This window comes from Colletotrichum costaricense (assembly GCF_030867565.1).
Source record: "Colletotrichum costaricense strain IMI 309622 chromosome Unknown Scaffold_4.1, whole genome shotgun sequence".
Lineage (NCBI taxonomy): Eukaryota > Fungi > Ascomycota > Sordariomycetes > Glomerellales > Glomerellaceae > Colletotrichum > Colletotrichum costaricense.
This window is the reverse complement of record NW_026848233.1, coordinates 2,157,349-2,178,155: the sequence shown is the minus strand read 5'-3', so window position 1 is coordinate 2,178,155 and position 20,807 is coordinate 2,157,349. Positions and strand designations below refer to the sequence as shown.

The following is a 20,807-nucleotide window of genomic DNA, read 5'->3' as shown; positions in this document are numbered from 1 at the left end:
GATACGACATCCGCCATAGAGAGAGGATTTAATTACAAAAAGAAAAAAAAGTTTAAGATACCACTCCCTCGCAGCACCTCCTGGTTGACCCGCTTTCATGAATATCATAGACGTGCGTTTAGTCAATCCACCTTGAGGATCAGCTTCCCCGTCGTGTTGCGGCTCTCCAAGTCCTCGTGGGCTTGCTTGACGTCCTTGAGCGGGTACGCCTTGTGGATGGCCACCTCCACCTTGCCCGAGGTAATCATGTCAAAGAGCTCCGTGCTGTACTTTTCCAGCTCCTCCCTGGTAGCAGTGTAGCCGTTGACAATGGGCCGCATGACCTTCAAGTTCTTGGGACCCAGCTTGAGGATGTCAAAAGGAGGAACGGCTCCCGACTGGAGGAATATGTTAGCGATGCTACTAGACTAGCAGACCACGTCTGAATGTTTGATGAAGAGCTTACCGCGTTGCCAAAGACGACCAACCTCCCCTTACGCGCCGCCATCTCGATATCGCTATCAAACGTCGCCTTTCCAACACCGTCGAAGATGACATCCACGCCGTGCCCGCCCGTAATCTTCGCCACCTCCTCCACGAGGTCCTGCGAGCGCGAGTTGACAATGAACTCTGCGCCGTTCTTCTTGGCCAGCGCGCACTTTTCATCGGTGCTCGTCGTGCCAATCACTCTCGCGCCCACGGCGCGCAGCATCTGCACGAGCTGCAGCCCGACGCCGCCGGCGGCCGCGTGGACGAGGACCCATTCCCCCTCCCTCACCTCCCCCGCCTCGCGGACGAAAGTCCAGGCCGTGAGACCCTGCAGGAGCGCGGCGGCGGCTTTATCCGTGGCCAGCGCGTCGGGGATGTGCAGGAGCTGAGCGGCGTTGACGGCGGAGTAGCCCGAGTAGGAGCCAAAGGGGCCCATGTAGACCACGCGATCGCCTTCTTTGAACTGGCCGGAGACGGAAGGGTGGGACTTGACGACGGTGCCGGCGCCTTCGCGGCCGGGTGTGATGGGGAGGGGCGCTTTGTAGAGGCCGGTGCGGAAGTAGGTGTCGATGTAGTTTATGCCTGCGTATTCGTTGCGGACGAGGACTTGGTTCTCGGCGAGGGCGGGGAGGGGCAGGTCGGTGTGGTGGGTTAGGACTTCCGTGCCGCCTGTGCGGGGGATTTGGATGCCGTTCATTGTTTGGGGGAGGGAGGAGGATGAGGCCATTGTGAAGTGCGGGGCTGGGGAGAGGGAGGTTTGGAGGGTTGGTGATGGGATGAAGGTGCGGGTTTGGTGGTGAGTTTGCTTGAGGAAGGGTTGTGATGGGAGGATTCGCGTGGATTCGGCGAGGGTGGTGAGGATTGGTGTGGGTTTGGAGCTTCTGGTGAGGGTGCGGATGGATGTGAAGGGTCGCGAGATGAGGAATTGGGACATTTGGATGGGAGGAGAGGTCTCAGTCTCTTTTTCTTTATTTTTAGTCTGTAACCTATGGGACGACGGAGGGGCGTTTACGCATACGCAGTATTGGAATAGCTTCCGATTGCGCTTGAGGTCACAATTGTGGTTTAGTCAGCGTTCCGATGAAGTGAGGGGAGGGGGGGGGGGCTTTCTTTCCCATAAGACGTGATTAGAAATGCTTCAGCTGTTCTCGCGCGTAGGAGCTATGAGCTTTGGGTGACGATGGCGGGGTTCTCTTCCTTCTCAGGTCGGCAATGAGGGGCGGGCGGGGGGCCGGAGGCGGCTACGTTCGGGTGACGGGTGAGAGAGGGGTCGGCTTCCCGATGGGCGGACAGCTGTCAGTGAAAGGTGGATGAGATCTTTGCCGGTCGTGTACGAGTGAGAATGAGAATGTGAGAGTGAGGGTGAGTATGAGAAGAGGGCTATGAAGGGTAAGAGTGAGACTGAGAGATGGGGTGCTTCACATCATATGCTCATTCATTTCATTGCGAAGTGCTTCAACTTTTTGACAATCATCCATCGGTCGATTAATATGATCATCATGATCACTGATCACATTGTCTCAAAGACCTGGTCTTGGTGCATTTGATGGTCAATCGAGTATGATAACTATCGCTATGCACTGCGAGAGCGGGACTCTTTACTCGACTCACTGCGAAAGTTGCATAGCTTGCATCGAGTGTGAAGGAGAAAAGGCGACCACCCAAACACTGAAATTCGAGCATCTAATGGAAGAGGGAAATCGGGAGGCATTGTGGGTTGAACTGAAGACTTGCGATACACTGAGGTGGATGAGAAAATGTGTTGCCAGTTAATGCATACCGAGCTGACCACAACACTACTATCCCCTTGTTACACTAATTGAACTTGATGCCTATTGCAAACTATGCATCTGGTAGGAAGAAAAACTAATTCAAACAAAGCAAAGAGAAGTAGTGGCAAGATCGCAAAGTAGAAAGTAAACCGTTTGGGCACCCACTTGACACCACAGGGGTGCTCGAGCGCATTCATCCACGGCCTGGCATTGCAAACCTTGAAGGTCTGATGATGGATTGACCACCTCAACACCCTTGGCATGAACCGCTGGTCGCGGCGGCAGTGCGGGCAGTGATGCTGCCAGGTAGTCTCTGGAGCAGAGATGACAGGCGCCCGGTTCTGGACGACACGCCACCGCTGCTGGGTCGGTAATCACGGCATTATTCACCGTCGTTCATTCATGGTGGATGGGCTGATGGAGTTCATCGTGGACTCGCACGAGGGAGAAACCAGTTGGATCTTTTAGTCGTCAAGCATCAAGAGGTGAACCAGCATGTTCCCTCCCAAAGTCGGGGAATCTCTGAAGCTAGTCAGTTGCCAAGACTCGGATTGAGTGCGGACAGCAATGCGTCGGGGCACCCGGATGATCGCCAATCGGTTTTGTCTGGGGTTCATTTCTTCTTCCCGCGGTGACATTCTAGATGTGACCTTTTCAGACTTGTCGGCACCCTTCCACCCTTCTTAATGATCTCATCCATCCTATATATCAGTCCTGGTCTTGATCACTTGGCTTCTTCTTAGCATACCGTACATGGCTATATCAAACCTGTCACCGCATCTTTTTCAGCGTGTGGGTTGCATTTTGCCTTCACCAATCGATCTCAAGACGCGTCAAAAAAAGGCGAACATTTTGGACGCAATCGATGGCGTCTTCAATGAGGCTCAGCCCGGCTTGGCTTCTGTGTGTACCTTGGTCTAACTGCGAAGGCACAGCAGCGTTGTACCTAGCGTGCATTTGTTTCTACGGTGGAATGTTTCGGTGAGACGAATGAGCTGCGGGCATTGTGTATGTGTGTGTGCCAGCCATCCTTCGGCCATGCACGCCACGTAAGAGAAGGGCGGCAGAAGAACTTTCTTAGCCTTCTTTTGCGCGTGGGCTGATGCGTCGAACGCCACACAGTATGTAGAGTTACGGTAGTTGAGCAAACCCAAAGCGGGAACGCACAGCCAGGTGGCCGGAACGGCAAGGCAGTTTGCAAGGTTATCTACGGATACCTACTCCGTACCGTCAATGACCTATTCGTGCTATCCGTCCAGGATGCTTCGTGCCTCTTTTCCCTCGATGGAATGGTGACCATTCTGTCAGGGGTCAGGAGTTGTTGCGGCGCCTGTGTTGTCCCTTCTTGTCCTTCAAACAATCGGGGACCGGTTCATCTTGCCCCAGAATCTTGGAGCATAGGCCTTTGGGTGGTTTTCCCAGACTACCTGTATGGATACCTTACTCGGGTCAAACGAAGAGCCACTTGGTGACCATGCATTCCTTGGCTTTGGAGTCTTTCTGCCCTCGGCCCCGAGAGATAGTCAGCGGAAGCACATGCTACTACTGGTTCTAATACATAGATCCATTGAGTTGCTGTCTGCGTCAACAGGCAATGGAGAAACGTGAGACCTGGCTAGCATTGTCCGTATGAGTGATTACTTTCTCTCTCTGGAGTCTCGGCAACTCTTGGCCCAAGACTTGGTCCAGGACTTGAGATTCAAGTTGAGGTTTTGAAGACGTTCGGGTACTCCAACGGACTCTTCGGTCCCCTCCTCCGTAGCTCGACTCCTTCATCTTCTCCACTTTCTGTGCCGTCTCCTCCGCCTTTTCCTGTTTCTCTGACCTCTCCACCCCATACGCCTCCACGCTTCGTACGGGACCTTCAGCGATCCAGGGATCGTCAACGTGTCCGCGTATGCCCTGCCACGTTCGCGTCGACTGCTCACCGAGCCCATTTATCCTCACCACTCACATGCGCCGGCGCTGGCGGCAGCTGTCCCCCCGGGTCGCCCGACAAGCTTAAACGAGGAATGGCTGGTCTCTCGAGGCTTGTTTGCATAACTGGCTTTGGGCGGATGACTATCCATACTCCAACTTTTTCTGCCGTTTATCCTCTCCCTATGCCCATGCTGCTGTTGGATCTCCATTTTCTTCATTGCCTCTAATTGTCAACCAATATCCACTCTCAGGGGGGATACCCCTAGCTATCCGAGCTTCAGTCAACTGCGATATCCCCTTTAATCATTGCCAGTCCGGAGCTTCATCACGACTACGTCCAGGAAAAAAAGGCCGACGGTCTCATTCATCAATCTTGATCGACGTCACTGTCCCTTGGTGAAGCTTCAAGGGCCCTGCCATCGTCCGACCTCATAAACCCCCAGCCACACCCTTCCTTCGACCTGTCCGCTAACCGCCTAGCCTACGGATACGCTTGTCACGCTTGTCTCTCCCGAGCTCCAACTCCTAAAAGAGGTCCCGGCCACCCTGACCGTTTTTCTATTGTGACACTCGTATCTTGGAAAGACTAGGGGACCAGCCTCCAAAGTGGGCAAGTCTCCAAGCAAATTCTCCAAGAGAAAAAAAGAGAGAAAAGGACGAACAGACGAAAAACTTGAACTCCACCCTGCTGAAACGCGACGCATTGTCGCCACAAGGCTTAGGACCTCGGGATACCTCAACTCAACTCAACCCGCGACCCCTGCTATCTGCCCTTTGCCCGTTGGACCTTTCGATCTTTCTTCGCCGACGTCTTTCGTGCGGTGTGCTTCGCCTCGAGTTTCTATCCGTTCACTCCCAAGGCCACCACACCCGCGTCTTTTAACCCCTCTGCAGAAGGACACGGGCTACGCATCGTGTTACTGCTTGCTACTGCTTACTGCTTGCTGCTTCTGCTGCGGCTGGCCGTCAGAGAACTGTCCGTTCTGCCTCAACCCGGCTTGCATCATTCTACTTTTCCCACCCTCACTTTCTTTTGAGTTCAGCTCTGCGGTTAACCCGTGTCTGCCATCTCCCGTCTGGCCTCTTCCCAAGCGGTTGAGGGCACAGCTGATACGATACGAGTCGTTCTGGGCCGAACATCCGCGAACCCCAGACAGAAGCCTCCCAGGCCCCCCAAACAAACGATCGATCCGTCCATTCATCCAACGTCTCTTCTTCCACCACCGCCAATCGCCACTACCACCACACTTTGTATCCTCTTTATGTCAGCCTACCATCGATCCTGGATGCTTGTTCTCACCTCCTCCGTTCATGCTATTCCGCTCAACACTGCTACCGGGCCATAGGCCGTCTTTTCCGCCGTCCCTCTGCCGTTGAGCGTGCAACATCATCTTGGGACGAAAACGAAACTTTGCGCCGCACGTCTCCTCTCTCTCTCTCTCTATCTCTCTTCTCTCAGCTCATCTCACGTAGCACTCCGCCTCATTCAACCTCACCCTCACGAGAGCTATCCGCTCACAGCTCTTTCTCATCCCTTCCCTTTCTTCCTTTTCCCCCCCTCCTCCCTTTCCCTAGCACCATACGGCCAGGTCACCGCCGTATAACACATCGCCAAACTGTCTCCATTCCTATCTTCTCCCCCCGGCTCGCCCCCGATGCCGACTCCGCCGACAGAGGATGATCGCCAGCGGCGGATCATCCAGTTTGCGGAGGAATGGGGTCTCGAGCCCCCGCCGTCACCGACGCCCCTGACGCGGCCCTCCAGCCCCCCCAGCTTCCGGACCCCGGAGGACGACTTCAAGGCCGAGGAGCTGCTCAAGCGCAAGCAAATGTCACACGGCCGCACAGAATCAACGACTAACCTGCGGCGCGCCTTTACGGGGAAGAAGAAGTCGTGGGACTACAAGGTCGTCTTCGACACCCTCGACAAGCATGTCGCCGACCGCGGATCGCCCGGTGTGGCAGAGGCTCTCATCACACAGCTCGTCTCATCCGGCGGCGACGTCAACATGGCGCAAAAGGCAAAGACGAGTATCCTGCCTCGAAGGAAAAGTCTCGACAGCTTCGGCGAGCGGAGTAAGTTATTGCAGCACGCCGTGCACAATGGCCAGGTCGACATGATTCAGGTCCTGTTACCCCACGCCGATACATTTGCCCTGGACGCCTCGTTACCGGTCGCCATGCAGTCTGAAAACGTGGAAGTCATCGAGCTTCTTCTCCGCTACGGCGCCGGGGTAGCGCATAGCCCCGAGGCCCAGGAATCGTTCCGCCAGGCGTGCGCGGCGGGCGGACAGGCGGACTTGGTGGGCATCGTTCTCCGGTCTGAGGGCCGGCCACCGACTTCGTGGCTCTCGCAGTGCATGGTGGACGCGACCAAGGCAGGGTGTTTGGAAACGGTGCTACAACTAAGTCGATCTAATGCCGACGGCGACTACAACCAAGCGGAGGCGCTCAAAGTCGCGATTAGCCAGGGACGTCACGACATTGCTCTTGCGATACTCATGGGGAACCATCCGCCGAAACGCCCGGGACTGGATGAGGCTTTCTCAAATTTGTTGGATCACCCGTCGATGAACCCAAGAGACAAGCTTGCCGTAGCCGAACTACTACTTTGCGCCGGCACAGACGGCGACGCACCCGCCATGGCACTTATCCACGCCGCAGCTGCAGAATTCCAAGACATGGTCAGTCTTCTAGTCAAGTATGGGGTCTCAATAGAGTATCAGGACGCAATGGCCATTCGGAAAGCTGTACAGAATGGACGGGTAGACGTCGCGCACATCATCCTCAGCGGCAATGCGGAACTAAGTGCAACACATGCCTCCGAGTGTGTCGAGCTCATACCGAAAAACATGGGCGTAGAGAGCCGTCGGTTATTGTTGGATTTGCTGTTACGGAGAGGGGCAAACGGAACTGCGCTGCATGACATGCTCATTGAGGCGGCGGAGGCAGGCGACGTCGATTCAGCCAAGCTTCTTCTCACAGCCGTCTTCCCTGGAGGACGTCCCATCGCCGAACATGATGTGAAGAAAGGGCCGAGATCAATGGTGTATGACCGCCATCAAACGGCATCCGTCGACCACAAGGGCGGTTTGGCTCTGCAGATCGCAGTCATGAGAAGTGATGCGGCGATGGCGAAGGAGCTTCTCATGAGCAAACCATCAAGCGACACATTAGCCCAAATCTTCCCTCTCACCAAGACATTATCACGGAAAAACAGGTATCGCATGGTGGAGTGTTTCCTCACGAGCGGTCTCGCTGGGCCCATCGTTCACGACGCGTTACAGGAGGCCATCGACGAGGAGCCACCACACCGCGACGAAGATCTCATCGGGCTGTTTCTCAAGTACAACACCGATATCAACACCAACGAGGGCTCAGCTTTAGTAGCTGCGGTGTCACAAAAAGACGTGAGACTGCTCAATGCGCTGCTCAAGAAGAATGTGACACCTCACACTGCCGCTGGCGTACTGCCAAGGATCATTGCGACCCAGGATGCTAAGGCGAGGTTGGATATGGCGACGCTGCTTTTGACATCGGTGCCGGACTTGGACCCGGTCAAGGTCTCACAGGCAATGCTCAACGCGTTGAACTATCGGCCAGCTGATCTGAAGCTTCTGCAAGTGTTGTTGGTGCAGGGGCATGCCGATGTCAACGTTGACAACGGCATTGCCATGGCTTCCGGTAAGTGATTGTTAGCTAAGGGGAATAGTAGAGATGCTAATCTTTCGTAACAGCAATCCACAGCCATGACCCTCCAGTGCTAGAGACACTGCTCATGCACGGCAAACCTTCACATGCAACGGTCAGCAGGGCCGTCAGCGAGTTTGGGCAACTCATCTTCTCAGATACCAAGGCCGCCAAGCTTGAGATTCTCTTGCAAAAGACAAAAGATAGGGCTCCCTTCAACGACGTTCTCGTGAAGGAAGTCCACGCCCTCCTTCAGACCCTTCCTGAACATCGACAACTATCCATCGTCAAGGTCCTCCTCAGCGCCGGTGCCGACGTCAACTCCCACAACGCCGCCGCTCTTTGCCATGCCGTAGCCGCAAGCGATACGCAAATCACTGATCTTCTCTTCGCGGCCCGCCCAAACCCAGCATCGCTCGCATCGGCTTTACCCCACGCTCTGCGGATCGCCGACCCGATGGATCGTCTCGAGTTCTCCCAGAAGTTGCTTGACGCGGGCGCGCCTAGCGCTGAGGTAAACAGGGCTCTCGGGTTCGCTATCAACACCTACACAAACGACATACCGCTGCTCCGAACCCTTTCTGCCAAGGCCAACACAAGCGATGGAGAGGCCCTGGTTTCGGCAGTCAAGAAGGAGCGTCCTGATATTGTTCAACTCGTACTAGCTCAAAAGCACCCTCTTCCTGTGCTCAACGATGCCTTCGCCGAGGCGGCTCTTCTTTCTAACCGAGAAGCAAGGGCGGCGATATGCGAGGTGTTGTTGCAGCATGGAGCTTCAGGCTCCGTCCTTTCCGATGCCTTACTTGCGGCAGCAGCGGACGGTGATCTGGTCTTGGGTAATCTTCTCGTCAGCCATGGGGCGCAGATTGACGAGGATGCCATCGTGGAGGCATGTCGCTCGGGCGCCGCCGATGTTCTGAACATGCTGCTCAGCGGCACCACCACACCCAAGCGATCGACGATCGAAAGGGGCTTCCAAGCCGCCACAGAAGTCGGCAACCTCAAGACGCGGGCCGCCATCCTCGAGCCTCTCCTTGTCCACGGCGTAGAAGGTGAAGCACTCGACGCGCAGCTCGCATCCGCGGTCCGATTCGGTGAAGAAGGCGACGACCTGGTTAAGATCCTACTGGAAGCCGGCGCGGACCCGAACTACAACAAGGGCGAGGCCATCTGGGCGGCCACGAGGAGCGCCTACCTGAGCAGTCTGAAAATGATGCTGGGGTTGGTCGAACTCGGGACGCGGCTAGTGAGTAAACGATCAAGCGCCTCGTTGAGATCCATTGCCTCCGCCAAATCCCACGCTTCGTTAAAGGGGTCTAACAAAAGGAAGCCACACAAGCCCTCGCATGCCACGCTTAATAGGGCGCTGAGGGCTGCTTGGAAACTTAGTCGCGAACCCCGTGCCGCCGCGATCGATATGCTGTTCCGAGCCGGTTTGCCTGTTTCCGACGACTTACACGTAGTACTGAATAACGCGATTAACGAAGAGGAGCTCGACCTCAAAATTATTCGGTCTCTCCTCCGATACGGTGCCTCGCCGATCGCCAACGACTGCCAGACCCTGGTCGACGCTACGAGGAGAGCACTGGTAAAACCACTTGCCTTCATGCTCGAGTCCAAAATCTTATCGGCCGATCTCAATCTCGCCATTAGAGAAGGGTTCACCCGGGAGAACACGGACGCTTGGTTCTCGGAAGCCGGCTTCACCATTCTACACAGCTTCCTGAAAAAAGGAGCCCACGGCGACGGTCTCAGCTCCGTCCTCACCCAGGTTGTCGATCTGCCGTTAACCGAGAGCGAGCCCGATAGCCTGGCACTCGCCAACGGCTTCGTCGATATCCTGCTCGATCACAAAGTCGATGTCAACTATGCCGACGGCAAGCTGTTACAGTCGGCCGCCGCTGCTTGCAACTCCTTCTTGGTCAAGAGGCTACTAGAGAAAAAGCCCAACACCGAGTCCATATCCCGATCATTTTACCGCATCTTTGACAATCCGGCCTCGGAAGACGACGCCCTTGAATTAATTACAATGTTTACTGAATACGCTGACGGGGAGACGAGGCTGGACGTCATGTATACGCCACCTGACTCATTGCCCCTGATGTTCCTTGCCCTGCAGCAGCACCCGCGCTCGATCCGGATTACCAAGGCCCTCTTGGATGCCGGTTACTACTACGATCAGATGATGCCTTGGAAGGTAATGGAAGACCTTGATGAGGAGGCTGTTACGCTCATGATGTGGGCGCTTCTCCAGCCGCAGAAGAAGGTTAGCAGCGGCATCGTGCAGATGCTCATCGAGACCGGCGCCAAGGTCAACTTTGAGTCGAAGATATCCCAATCTACGCCGCTCATGCTGGCTATCCGGAACCGCCGACCCGACGTCGTCAAAATGCTGTTGTTAGAAGGCGCAGAGGTGGACGTATGCGACGTGAAGGGCAACACGCCCCTCACACTATCGACCGAGGTTGGAGGGGACACAGCGATCAAGATGATGTCCAACTTACTAGCTGCTGGCGCCTCGCGCAATGACGGGTCACTTCACAACTCTGCCCGCGAGCTGAACCACTCAGCCTGTCAGGTCCTAGTACAGTACGGACACGAGCCCGACTTCCCAAGTACTCTTCACGGAGGCCGGAGTGCACTAGGGGAACTTGCCCGGCATTGCGCAGATAGCGGCGAACTCACTGCCGCGCGACAAAAGCTTATGGAAAGGGTCATCAACTTCCTCATCGAGGCTGGTTCCGACACAACCTTGAGATCAGAAGGGAAGTCGATCCTCCTCCTAGCTCTCGAGTCCCGGGACCCCCTCGTCACCTGCCGGACACTCCTCAAGGCGGGCATGTGGAAACACATCAACAAAAAGTTCAACCACTACTCGGACGGCAAGATGACCTACTCCCCAACAATGTACGTCATGCACGTCCTCCCCAAATCAGACCAGCAAGACGCCCTCATCAAGCTCCTCCGCGCCAACCGCGCCGAGGACGTCTACTACGCCAACATGGGGCCCCAACCCGAGGGCGCCGTCGGCATGCCGGAGGACGTCGAAGCCCAAGAACGCACCCGCCGCGCCCGCCTCGACCGCATCAACCTCGAGCAGGAAGACCACGCCCTCTCCATCGCGCGCAACCGCGAGCTGGCGACAGTGCAGGCGCAAATCTGGTCCGCGCAGGCAGAGCTCGAGGACTCTCGACGGCAGCGCGTCGCGCAGGACGAGCTGGTGGCGCTCAACGAGCGCGCGCGCATCGAGGAGGATCACTTTGCAGCCCAGATGCGGCGGAAGCGCAACGAGCGCAGCGCGGACCTGGAGCACCAGGCCGCGCTGACGGAGGCGAGCATCACGCGGGCGCGGGCCGTGGAGCTGGCCGAGTCGGACCTGACGATGGCGAGGCAGAGCATGATGCTCGAGTGGGAGAAGCAGATCGCGACGGAGAAGGTCGACCAGGCCAAGACGCTGAGCGCGATTCGCGTGGCGGAGAGGGAGGACGTGGATCGTCTGGACCGGGAGCAGGAGGAGAGGTTCCGGGCGCGGTTGGCGGAGCAGAGGAGGCTTGTTGACGGGCAGACGAACCTCGCGAGCCAGCTCACCAACGCGGGGGTTAATGGGAGGAGGCAGATTGGATACATCACTGGGGAGATTAGAGATTAATCGAGAGGGGCGATGGATGGATCTGTGAAGCTTGGCCCTGTGTCCTTGAGACATGGAGGTTTTGGGCGCGGGGGATGAGCGAGGTCGTCGGTGGGCTAGGTCACAACTTCGGCTCACAATTGCGACTGCCACATTAGCGTGATACTTCTGGCAACTGAATTTCCGCAAGATCAAAAAGTTAGAGAGGGATACGGGTTGGATAGGAACAGGCGTTTGATGGTTTTCCCAATCTTTGTTGGCGGGACGGGCGCATAAGTGGGATTCAAACGGGGCTCACTCTTGATCAAGCCCAGGATACATTTTGAGAATTTGAACGCATTGAAGCGAATTAATGGAAAGACTATTTTCAGGCTCATGACCCTCATTTCTTGGAGATGAAGAATTGGCCTTTGAGGCTGTGATACTGATAAACTTGGATTAAGACGGATAGAGAGTGGACAAAACTCGCAATCGTCCCAAAAGGTGCGTAGCTTGCGAATTGTGTCTTGACACCCCCCCCCCCCCTCCACGACCCTGTTGCCTCTTTCGGCCCCTTTGCTACGAACGGAGAGAACTCCCGATGCTTGGTGTGAAGACGTCAGCTGGGGGGGGGGGGGGGGCAGATACTGGGCAGGGGGGCATTCATACACAGCAGCAGAGAGAAGCGACGATTCGACGAAGAAGGGGGGTTTCTGGATCAGAGGCGGTGGCAGTCTGGCAGAGGTGCGAGACAGAACGGAGTCGGGTGCCATCCGATATGGATCCTCCCCATCACAACTCCCGGGTCTTGGCTTCTTTCTTCAACGCCGATCGTCGGAATTTCTGTCAGGGTCGCTGGCGAGATGAGGGGCGTGACACGGTGACACGCATTTGGGGGGTAGCGCAGTAGTGTCACTATGTGGGAGGGAGCCAGTCAGCGGTTTTCACCTCGCGTGTCTTTGCCCTCGTCTCGTGGGGAATCTTTAAAAAGGCTCATGGTTGCAGTTTGGGCGGATTTCCAGTGTCTTGCATTCTGCGACTCTGATGATCCTTTCAGTGGAGAAGGATGGAACACTTATTTTTCTTCAACGGGTTGTGGACACAAGATTGCATTCTTTCGTGCGACGGGAGTGGGAATCGATTCAGGACCGTTGAACCGTCGATTCGTCGACCACGGGTTTGGAGACTCCCAGTCTCTGGTACGGCCACACTGCGGCGGGGGCGGTTGACATGACGATCACCTCGCGGTATCTGGACGGAAGCTGCGCCGGTGCGATGCTGCGGATGTCACTGTAGGATGCAGGATGGGGGCATAGTTAGGACATTTCCTTCAAGAGGCTGCATGGGAGAATGATACCCTACCTGGTCTCTTCGCTCGGGCCTCCCTTTTTTTTCTGGATCGTGGACTGGGGAGCGAAAGAGAGTGATGACTTACTCGTGGGCTTGCCTCCCGGTTTCCGACTTACTCTGGGTATTCCAATTGTTCTGACTGGTCAATTCAATGGTTGTGGACAAATGTGCCTGTACGGATCTGGAGCGTACGAAGATGATGGTACGCAAACGGGTAGTGACTTCCGAAGCTCCGAGTCAAGATACAGCAAATAATGCAGCCTATGCAGGTATGTCTTGATGGTTGATAGGGAGGTATGGACCATAGTTTTGATGGGTTGACTATGGTCCATGATCTTCAATCTCTCAAGGGTCACGATCACGTCGGTATCTCGATATGAAGACGGAGCTTGGACCTGGAGTTCCCAATCACAATGACAGATGAACTGACGGTTCACAGCGGCTACCACGTCAAAGAGGGGGAAATGTCAAAAAGGGAGGATTGCTGGTCCACGAGGTGAGCAGAATATTCAGAGCCCTCGCGGCCAAAGCTCCTGACTGAGTTCGAGAGGAAAAGCTACACGGCACGGTACTGAGGAAAGGAAATCGGAGGACCTGTCCAATCCGGAAGACGGCTTCGGAATGGAGGCTTTGAGTATCTTTCGTTCAGTGGAAGTCTGGCTTTGCCTCATCCTGTACACGGCGCTTCGGACACTATCCGCAGGGGTCCAACTCCCGATAAACCGGCGCAAGGTTCCGATTTCTTGCTTCCGCAGCGGGCGCGTAGTTCAGCGGGAGTTTCTCAGTGGGAGCCGGTGCCCCGATTTCACGTTTCGAGGTGGGATGTCCGGGACCACAAAGTACGTCTAGACTCTGCGAATAGAGAGCTACACTAGCTCGATAACCAAGACTGACATGTTGTTTCGTCGAAAGTCAGGATCTCTCGAGCGGTCGAGCCATACTTTCCGCCTTTCATGTCTCGCATCAACGATCTTCAGCCGGGCAATCCCCACCACGCAGTGGAGTTGGCCAACGCAGGGGCGCATACTCAAGTTTTCGCCAACTCCACTGATACAGCACCCATACTCCGTACCTTGGAGGCTTGGAATGATTAGACGTCCCCATCCTCCACTCCGCGGGAGTTTGTAATTTGTATCCAGGGGAAATCCCAACTCTTGAAAGGTAGCAAGATGTTCTTGTCATGTTCCATGATCGCCCATGTCGCCCACTTTCCGCAATGATCGGCTCGGGTTGCACAAGACTGGAACATCCAACAGAGTTGCCTGCCGTTGACCTCTTTCTCGCCAAAGCTTCTTTGAAAGAAGCTATACTCTTTAGTCTCGTAGCTTCCTTTGCATGGCACAGTTCGCGTCTAATAACGTGCTTTTAAACTTAAACTAGATAGCCTTCAGAAGGGCTGATGCTCTTTTTGTCTTCAGGGTTTCCCACTTGGTGGGCTCGGCAAATTTGTTTCGTCGTTTTGTTCTCTCAAACTAGCCGTCTCGTTTGTTTATGAACGTTTGGCACGGGCACGATCTCGTCATCAGAGACACGATTTGATTCTTTTCCCGCCGGCCCGGTGCTCTACATGGCGTAAGCATCTAGAATTTTTGATTGCAATTTGCGACAAACCTGCGTTGACAGCTGTCAGGGAGAGTTTTATCCACTGTTACCTGAGTCAGACGCTCGGAGAATTACTGCTCCAATTTAAGCCCAGTTTGCACATAACATGGGCTCAACACTGCGATGATTCGTAAAGTGGCCGACACCACCAGATAGGTAGGCTCATTATGTCAGGTACGACACGCTGCGATTTGGGTAATGCATCTTTTTGAGGGACTTCAATGGGGAGTCTGATTGTCTGATTTGAATGATGTCCGAGCACACCGGGGACCTCGATATTGGTCTGATTTACGGCGGGGACCAACACGCCAAGTCTTGAGATTGCGGCGGTAATCAGGATAGCTCACGCTTCAGCCCCATCCAATTCATCCGTTTCAACATGAGTAGCCACTGGCACTGCTAGTCCATCGAATAATGCTGCCTGCTGTCAACAATTGGCTCTCAGACGTTGCGAAATCACCTACTTTTCATTGACATATATGTAAGTCTAGCTGGTGACAGCGATAGCTTCACTTCGAAAATCGGGGATTGGAAGTCAACCACTAATGTTGAAGCACTGTAGGCTCACCATAGCTTCAAAGTTCCAGGAACTTGAATCTACCTCTTCCGTATCATCCGGCAAATCTTCCCCTCCCTCAAGTCGCCCCCATTGCAACTCGAAACCAACATCAGGGCCCACGTGGGTGATTTAGATCGAGGTCTGTGTCCCAATATCACCTCACTAGAAACTGCCAATCACCTGAGAACGTCACTTGTCATGATCTGAATCGCTACACCACGGCATAGTGCGGCGATGCGGCTTCCCTTCTCAAACCGGATGACCTGAGATGCGTCCGCGATAGCCGGCTGAGATCTTGCTTTCGGTCTTAAGACGGCGCAATTATAGGCCATCTAAAGCCAGTGATGGGGGCTTATGAATATAGTGAGGCAGAATATCTCTGCCACTATTGAAGACATTAGACCGAGAATTATAACCGTGTCGGGTGACTTGACTCGCTGCGATCGAGCAGACAAGATAGTAGCCGATGCGAACGCAACATCACGGTGAATGACGAGTGATGGGAGGATTGGGATGCATTGGATAATGCGACTCGGAGTTTCTTGGCTTGACAGGACACCATTATTGCCTCATTGACGAGTTTGGACGATCCGATGGCATCTTGGCTTCGTCACATACCTTAGTAAGGGATTTTGTCACAGTCGTCACACGAAGCGCTTCTTTAGTTCTTAATTCCTTCTGTTAATCGCCAGTCAGTGTTTAAGAAAAGAAAAAAGCTTACGGCGCAAAAACTCGCTGAAACACACGGGTCGCCCCCAATGATGTGCGCTACACTGACTCGAGCTCTCGTTGCAGAGCAAGGAACCGGGGTGTAAACGCCTCTCACTTCAGCAATGCCGGAATCTTGAGATCGTGGGTTGCAAACTCCTCTTTTTCCTTTTCCTCCCACTCTCCTTTCCAGGCTTCAGCGTTGTAGATGTGCGTGTCACTGATCACAGGCTTTGCTCCAGTATTCTTCTCTTTCCCCGGCGGCAAATCCGTGGCGCATTGGGGAGAAAGACGTGCCTCGTGGGATGTCTTGCCATGTTTCGCTGTTTCGGGGTTAGGCGCCTCGCAGACGCGCTCTGCATGTCTTACCTAGTTGCATGTGAGACCAGGTTTCTGGACCTGAATGCAATGCTTGCATAGGGTTGATCGTACTCCAGAAGGGGAACTAGTCTGCAACTTTGGTGCAAAAGACAAGGTGTGGAATGGTGACAACGTGGCTGTCCAAGCTCCTGCAGATTGTGAAGACTGGATTTTGGAATGATCCGGGACTTACAGCCTCCACCTGCCTGCCGGGGCCAACTGTTTCTCTGGCCCTTGAAGACTCATTCGGACGACGACCGGGGACATGGGAGGACTACTCGAAGAGGCGGTTTGCGAACGTCGCTCCTGGTGGGAACTAGTCCAACCAGGGGGAGGGTTGGGGTTGTATTCGCACGGACGCCTTCAAGCAGGACCAGACAGAGAGATCAACACGGCATCGTGGGCCGCCGGGGCTTGAGAGCCACACAGCGAACATGATGCTTGTCCAGCTTTCTTCGCCCGCCAAAAACAGTTGTGCAAGCCTTTGTTGTTGCAATCTTCCTGGCGTAGTGGGAAAAGGGGGCATGGTTTCGACTGTGGAGTAGAAGGGAACATGAGAGACAGGACCCTTTTCCAGGTCTACGCCTTGCCTTCCCCGGTCTTATCTGTGCATTCGGCATATGTCAAAGTGGGCACGACGAAGAAACGATGGCCCAGGCCCGTTTTCTCATTCCTGTGAGCAGAATATATTACCACAGCCGTGGAACAGGTCAGATCGTTCTAGAGTCGATCTCGTCTTTGGGACCCGGCGTTTATCTTTCTTTTTTCCCTTCTTCCCACAACCTCGAGAGACATGAATGGAGCTTGCTTCAATTCTGACATCTCATTCGTTTCCGTTTCAACGTCTTGACTTGCTTTTGGCTTGGTGGTGGTCTAGCCCCCTCTTTACGTCAACCTCAACCTAAGCTAATGTCTGGTCTGGGTCCGTGGTGATCACCATGGACGGAGCAACAATCCATGCGTTGTATGGAACCGCCGATAACTCGGGCGAGCCTACGCCCTTGGTGAACAAGACTCCAACTATCCTAGGCGTGGTTATTGCCTTCGCGGTAAGCTCCAAGTTGTTCGGAGATGTATCAGCAATGTGACTAACGACGTTGCTTAGATCTTCTCGTGGATGTGTGTCGCCTTCCGCATGTACGTGCGAGCCAAGTTGGTTCAGTCATTAGGATGGGATGATTGCTTCGTGATATTGTCGTTGGTGTGTAACCCTCTGTATACTCTCTCGATGACGAACAATGTCTCACGTGAGGATTTCAACACAGTTAACAACAACAACTGGATCTGTTGGAATTTGTGTCGGTAGGACCCCACCAAATTTCCCTTTCTCGCTTTTGTGAAACTAATCCTTTGGTCAATAGCTACCAAATATGGGATGGGAAGACATATCTATACCCTCTCTGCGGCAGAAGTCCAGAATTACCTCCGAGTATGAAGTCAACCCGCCGATAGTCGCTCATGATGTTGACTTGCTTATCAAGAACCCCTTGCCTTAGACCTTCTACGTTGCAAACGCATCTTACCAAATGTCAACCGCCTTTATCAAAATCTCTCTCCTCTTTCAATACTTGCGCATCTTCGACCGACCGTCCTTCCTTCGATCGCTCTGCATCTACCTGATCATCTTTGTCAGCTTATGGGCCACCGCCTACTCGTTTCTGGGATGGGTTCCCTGCGTGCCAGTCGCAGCATATTGGAACTGGACCATTCCAGCCACACGTTGGGCATACGGCTCGCTCAATTCTGATATATTCTCGGGAACATATGAGAGTCACTCTTCGGTCAACTTTGCCTTGGACGTCCTTGTTCTCGCCATCCCGGTTCCGCTCTACTTCAGACCTCAACAGTCGCTTAAGTCGAAGCTGAGACTGCTTGCGCTGCTGGTCATTGGCATTGCGTGCGTTTTGTCCCTCGTTTTCCCCAACAGCGAACCATCACTCTCAGGGATCCCCAGAGCGCTAACACAATTTGTAGGGTCAACGGCGTCTCAGTCGTCCGAGTATACTCTATCATTCAACACCGATCCGCCACTCGTCCGACATTAGACCCCATGTGGTACGGCCCCCTCAGCATCGTCCTATCCGCCGTCGAAGTCGATCTGGCCATGGTTGCCAGTAGCGTCCCGATTTTCTGGCCAGTACTGCGGCAACGATTCCCCGGTATCTTTGTTACCAAGGAGGTTGAAGTCACGAGGGAAGTTCGGAGGTTGGAGAGCGTGGAACTCGAGGACGACATGGAGATGGAGCCGGATCGGAGGTCGCGGGTCGGCAGCGAAGCAAGTCTTCGGCAAGAGAACATCAATCAGGGAGGAGGAGCGGGTGGACGGTACATGGATGAGTTCATTGTGAACCAGGTCGACCCGCTGAGGAAGGCCAAGAGTACGGTTACAGAGGTCAAGGCCGGCGATGAAGCTCAGGGGGGTTGGTGGCAGAAGGGCCGCTTTGGTTGATGAGCGTGGGAGGACTGCAGACTATGCTCATGGCAGATTGGTTACACACCAGCTTGTTCGGAATGAAAACCGTAATATCCACATGGACCTCTCTGAGTAAGAGCAGATCCACCGCGGGCGGTATGATGTGGCTTCTGACCAAGTATGCTCCAATCATACTCCTTAAGTGACTTTGCGAGCGCGGCTCTTAGCCGAGTGTAGCTCCATGAGTAGGTTTAAGAGACACCATGTTATACCATGTTTGGCATCGGCTACCACTCAGAGACTCCAGGAAGGCCGCGCAAGACCAAAGGATCTCCATAATACTCTTTGCATAGCCAGACTTTTCAGCATGACTGATCCTGAAAGTAGCAAAGCCATCGTTTATGTAAGATAAGGTACTACAAATGGGGGAGTCCGGTCGTGTTACACTGAATGTCCGGGTGGCCTACCTTAGGATCTTCCTACCTGCATTGGGGCCTACCTTTTCTAACGCGTTTGTGACATGGATGTGCGTGAGTAGGCAATCCTACTGTTCTAAAAAAGAGCGATCTGACGAAATATAAGGGTCCATCAAAAGAAGTCGTGCAATGAAACTGAGAATGAAATTTTTCGTCAGTCCAAGTCTAAGTAACTACTAGAATTAATATTTGACGGCGGAGCTTGAGCTCGATGTATCTAAAATCCGGATCTAAGGCACAATGCATTTACAGGGTATCGTATTCCTTCGGACTTAGACTGCGCGGTTGTACCCAGAGCGTCCATCGGTAGTGATGGTAGAGGCTTCGTCACGCCTGTTGTAACCTGAGCGTCCATCAATACCGATAGCAGAGCTTTCCTCACGCTTATTATATCCGGAGCGCCCGTCTTCAACACTGTTGTAGCCAGACCGGCTATCGGCCTCATCCCGCTTGTTGTATCCAGACCGTCCACCAGTGGAGGCACCAGCAAGCTCCTCGCGACGACCGACCCCAGAAGTTCTGTCTTCTACACCGTTGTACCCCGATCGTCCATCTGTAGTAGCGTCCGAGCTCTCTTCGCGGCGGCTGTAACCGGAGCGACCGTCTTCCACACTGTTGTATCCTGAGCGGCCATCTGTCTCCTCACGACGGTTGTAACCAGATCGACCATCTGTTGTAGCGTCAAGCGCCTCTTCGCGCTTGTTGTAGCCAGATCGTCCGTCAGTCATGGCTGAAGCGTCATTCTCTCGGCGATTGTACCCTGAGCGCCCATCAGTGCCGATAGCAGAGGCGTCTTCGCGCTTGTTGTACCCGGAACGTCCATCAGTAGTGGCGTCTGAGGCTTCTTCGCGACGGTTATACCCCGAGCGGCCATCAGTTGTGATAGCAGAGGCTTCCTCCCGCTTATTACATCCTGACCTTCCATCAGTAGTGGCATCAGTAGCCTGTTCGCGACGGTTGTACCCGGATCGGCCATCGGTTGTAGAGTCAAGAGCCTCTTCGCGCCTGTTGTATCCAGATCGTCCGTCTGTAGTAAGAGCGGCATCTTGTTCACGGCGGTTGTACCCAGAACGACCATCCGTGGTCATATCAGACGTCTCCTTGGCGTTGCGCCGATTATATCCAGATCTACCATCTGTCGTAATAGCCGCATTCTCTTCGCGCTTATTGTAGCCAGACCGGCCGTCTGTATTCATGACTTGATCTTCATCGCGGCGGTTATATCCGGAACGTCCGTCAGTGCCGACAGTCGCCTCTTCGTCACGGCGGTTGTAGCCAGAACGACCGTCGGTGGTAATAGCAGTGTCATCACGACGGTTGTATCCAGAGCGACCATCTGTAGAGACAGCAGTGTCTCCTTGTAGGGGACTAACATTTCGAACGCGAAGCGCCGCGATACTTGTTGCTCCATGAGCTTTGCGGGCGCAGCCCTCAGTGTTTTCGGTGATCTGATGGAACCATAGAGTTAGCATCGTGGAAGTGCTAAGCTTCAAGGATGATAGAAGCTAGTAGAACTCTGAAGATGGACTTACTGCTGATAAGATAGTCTCGCCCTTGAGAAAAGATAGGACCAAGATGCTGGTAAAGAGGGCTACCAAGATGACACGTCCAACTGGGCGCCGAGCAGGAGGGCTATTGGGCATAAGCCCATGAGTCGGCAAAATCGTTTCTTGTTTCATTTTGGAAAAAGGATATGGGGTAAGAACCTTGAGCAAAGCCAGAAAGCTCGTCGTTTTAGGTGTGAATGTTAATACCAAGAGACACTGAAAGTTTTCAAGCTGGATCCTGTTGTGATACAGGAGCTCAAGGGAGTGATAGACCGAGATACTTAGTGGTTATTGGATGCTAATGAAGACGGAACACAACGAAACAAAGAGAAGAG

General features: G+C 54.1%; 7 protein-coding genes across 7 annotated transcripts; 2 read left to right on the top strand and 5 right to left on the bottom strand.

Moving 5' to 3' along the window:
- Window positions 1-122: 122 nt before the first annotated feature.
- Window positions 123-1,402, bottom strand: CCOS01_04773 (quinone oxidoreductase; the record flags this gene model as incomplete). Its single annotated transcript, XM_060452954.1, has 2 exons — window positions 123-377; window positions 446-1,402. The coding sequence occupies 2 exons, from the start codon at window positions 1,400-1,402 to the stop codon at window positions 123-125; spliced, it is 1,212 nt and encodes a 403-aa protein (XP_060316912.1).
- An 876-nt stretch (window positions 1,403-2,278) lies between these two features.
- On the bottom strand, window positions 2,279-2,503 carry CCOS01_04772 (uncharacterized protein; the record flags this gene model as incomplete). The annotated part of the gene is made up of 1 exon (XM_060452953.1): window positions 2,279-2,503. The coding sequence occupies one exon, from the start codon at window positions 2,501-2,503 to the stop codon at window positions 2,279-2,281; it is 225 nt and encodes a 74-aa protein (XP_060316911.1).
- A 2,133-nt stretch (window positions 2,504-4,636) lies between these two features.
- Window positions 4,637-4,864, bottom strand: CCOS01_04771 (uncharacterized protein; the record flags this gene model as incomplete). Its single annotated transcript, XM_060452952.1, has 1 exon — window positions 4,637-4,864. One exon carries the CDS (start codon window positions 4,862-4,864, stop codon window positions 4,637-4,639), a length of 228 nt encoding a protein of 75 aa, XP_060316910.1.
- Window positions 4,865-5,815: 951 nt separating this feature from the next.
- CCOS01_04770 (uncharacterized protein) lies at window positions 5,816-11,499 on the top strand (the record flags this gene model as incomplete). The annotated part of the gene is made up of 2 exons (XM_060452951.1): window positions 5,816-7,844; window positions 7,898-11,499. The coding sequence occupies 2 exons, from the start codon at window positions 5,816-5,818 to the stop codon at window positions 11,497-11,499; spliced, it is 5,631 nt and encodes a 1,876-aa protein (XP_060316909.1).
- Window positions 11,500-15,900: 4,401 nt separating this feature from the next.
- Window positions 15,901-16,303, bottom strand: CCOS01_04769 (uncharacterized protein; the record flags this gene model as incomplete). Its single annotated transcript, XM_060452950.1, has 2 exons — window positions 15,901-16,030; window positions 16,230-16,303. 2 exons carry the CDS (start codon window positions 16,301-16,303, stop codon window positions 15,901-15,903), a joined length of 204 nt encoding a protein of 67 aa, XP_060316908.1.
- Window positions 16,304-16,974: 671 nt separating this feature from the next.
- CCOS01_04768 (uncharacterized protein) lies at window positions 16,975-18,485 on the top strand (the record flags this gene model as incomplete). The annotated part of the gene is made up of 5 exons (XM_060452949.1): window positions 16,975-17,085; window positions 17,142-17,322; window positions 17,398-17,465; window positions 17,533-17,933; window positions 18,011-18,485. 5 exons carry the CDS (start codon window positions 16,975-16,977, stop codon window positions 18,483-18,485), a joined length of 1,236 nt encoding a protein of 411 aa, XP_060316907.1.
- Window positions 18,486-19,197: 712 nt separating this feature from the next.
- CCOS01_04767 (uncharacterized protein) lies at window positions 19,198-20,604 on the bottom strand (the record flags this gene model as incomplete). Its single annotated transcript, XM_060452948.1, has 2 exons — window positions 19,198-20,373; window positions 20,458-20,604. 2 exons carry the CDS (start codon window positions 20,602-20,604, stop codon window positions 19,198-19,200), a joined length of 1,323 nt encoding a protein of 440 aa, XP_060316906.1.
- Window positions 20,605-20,807: the final 203 nt, after the last annotated feature.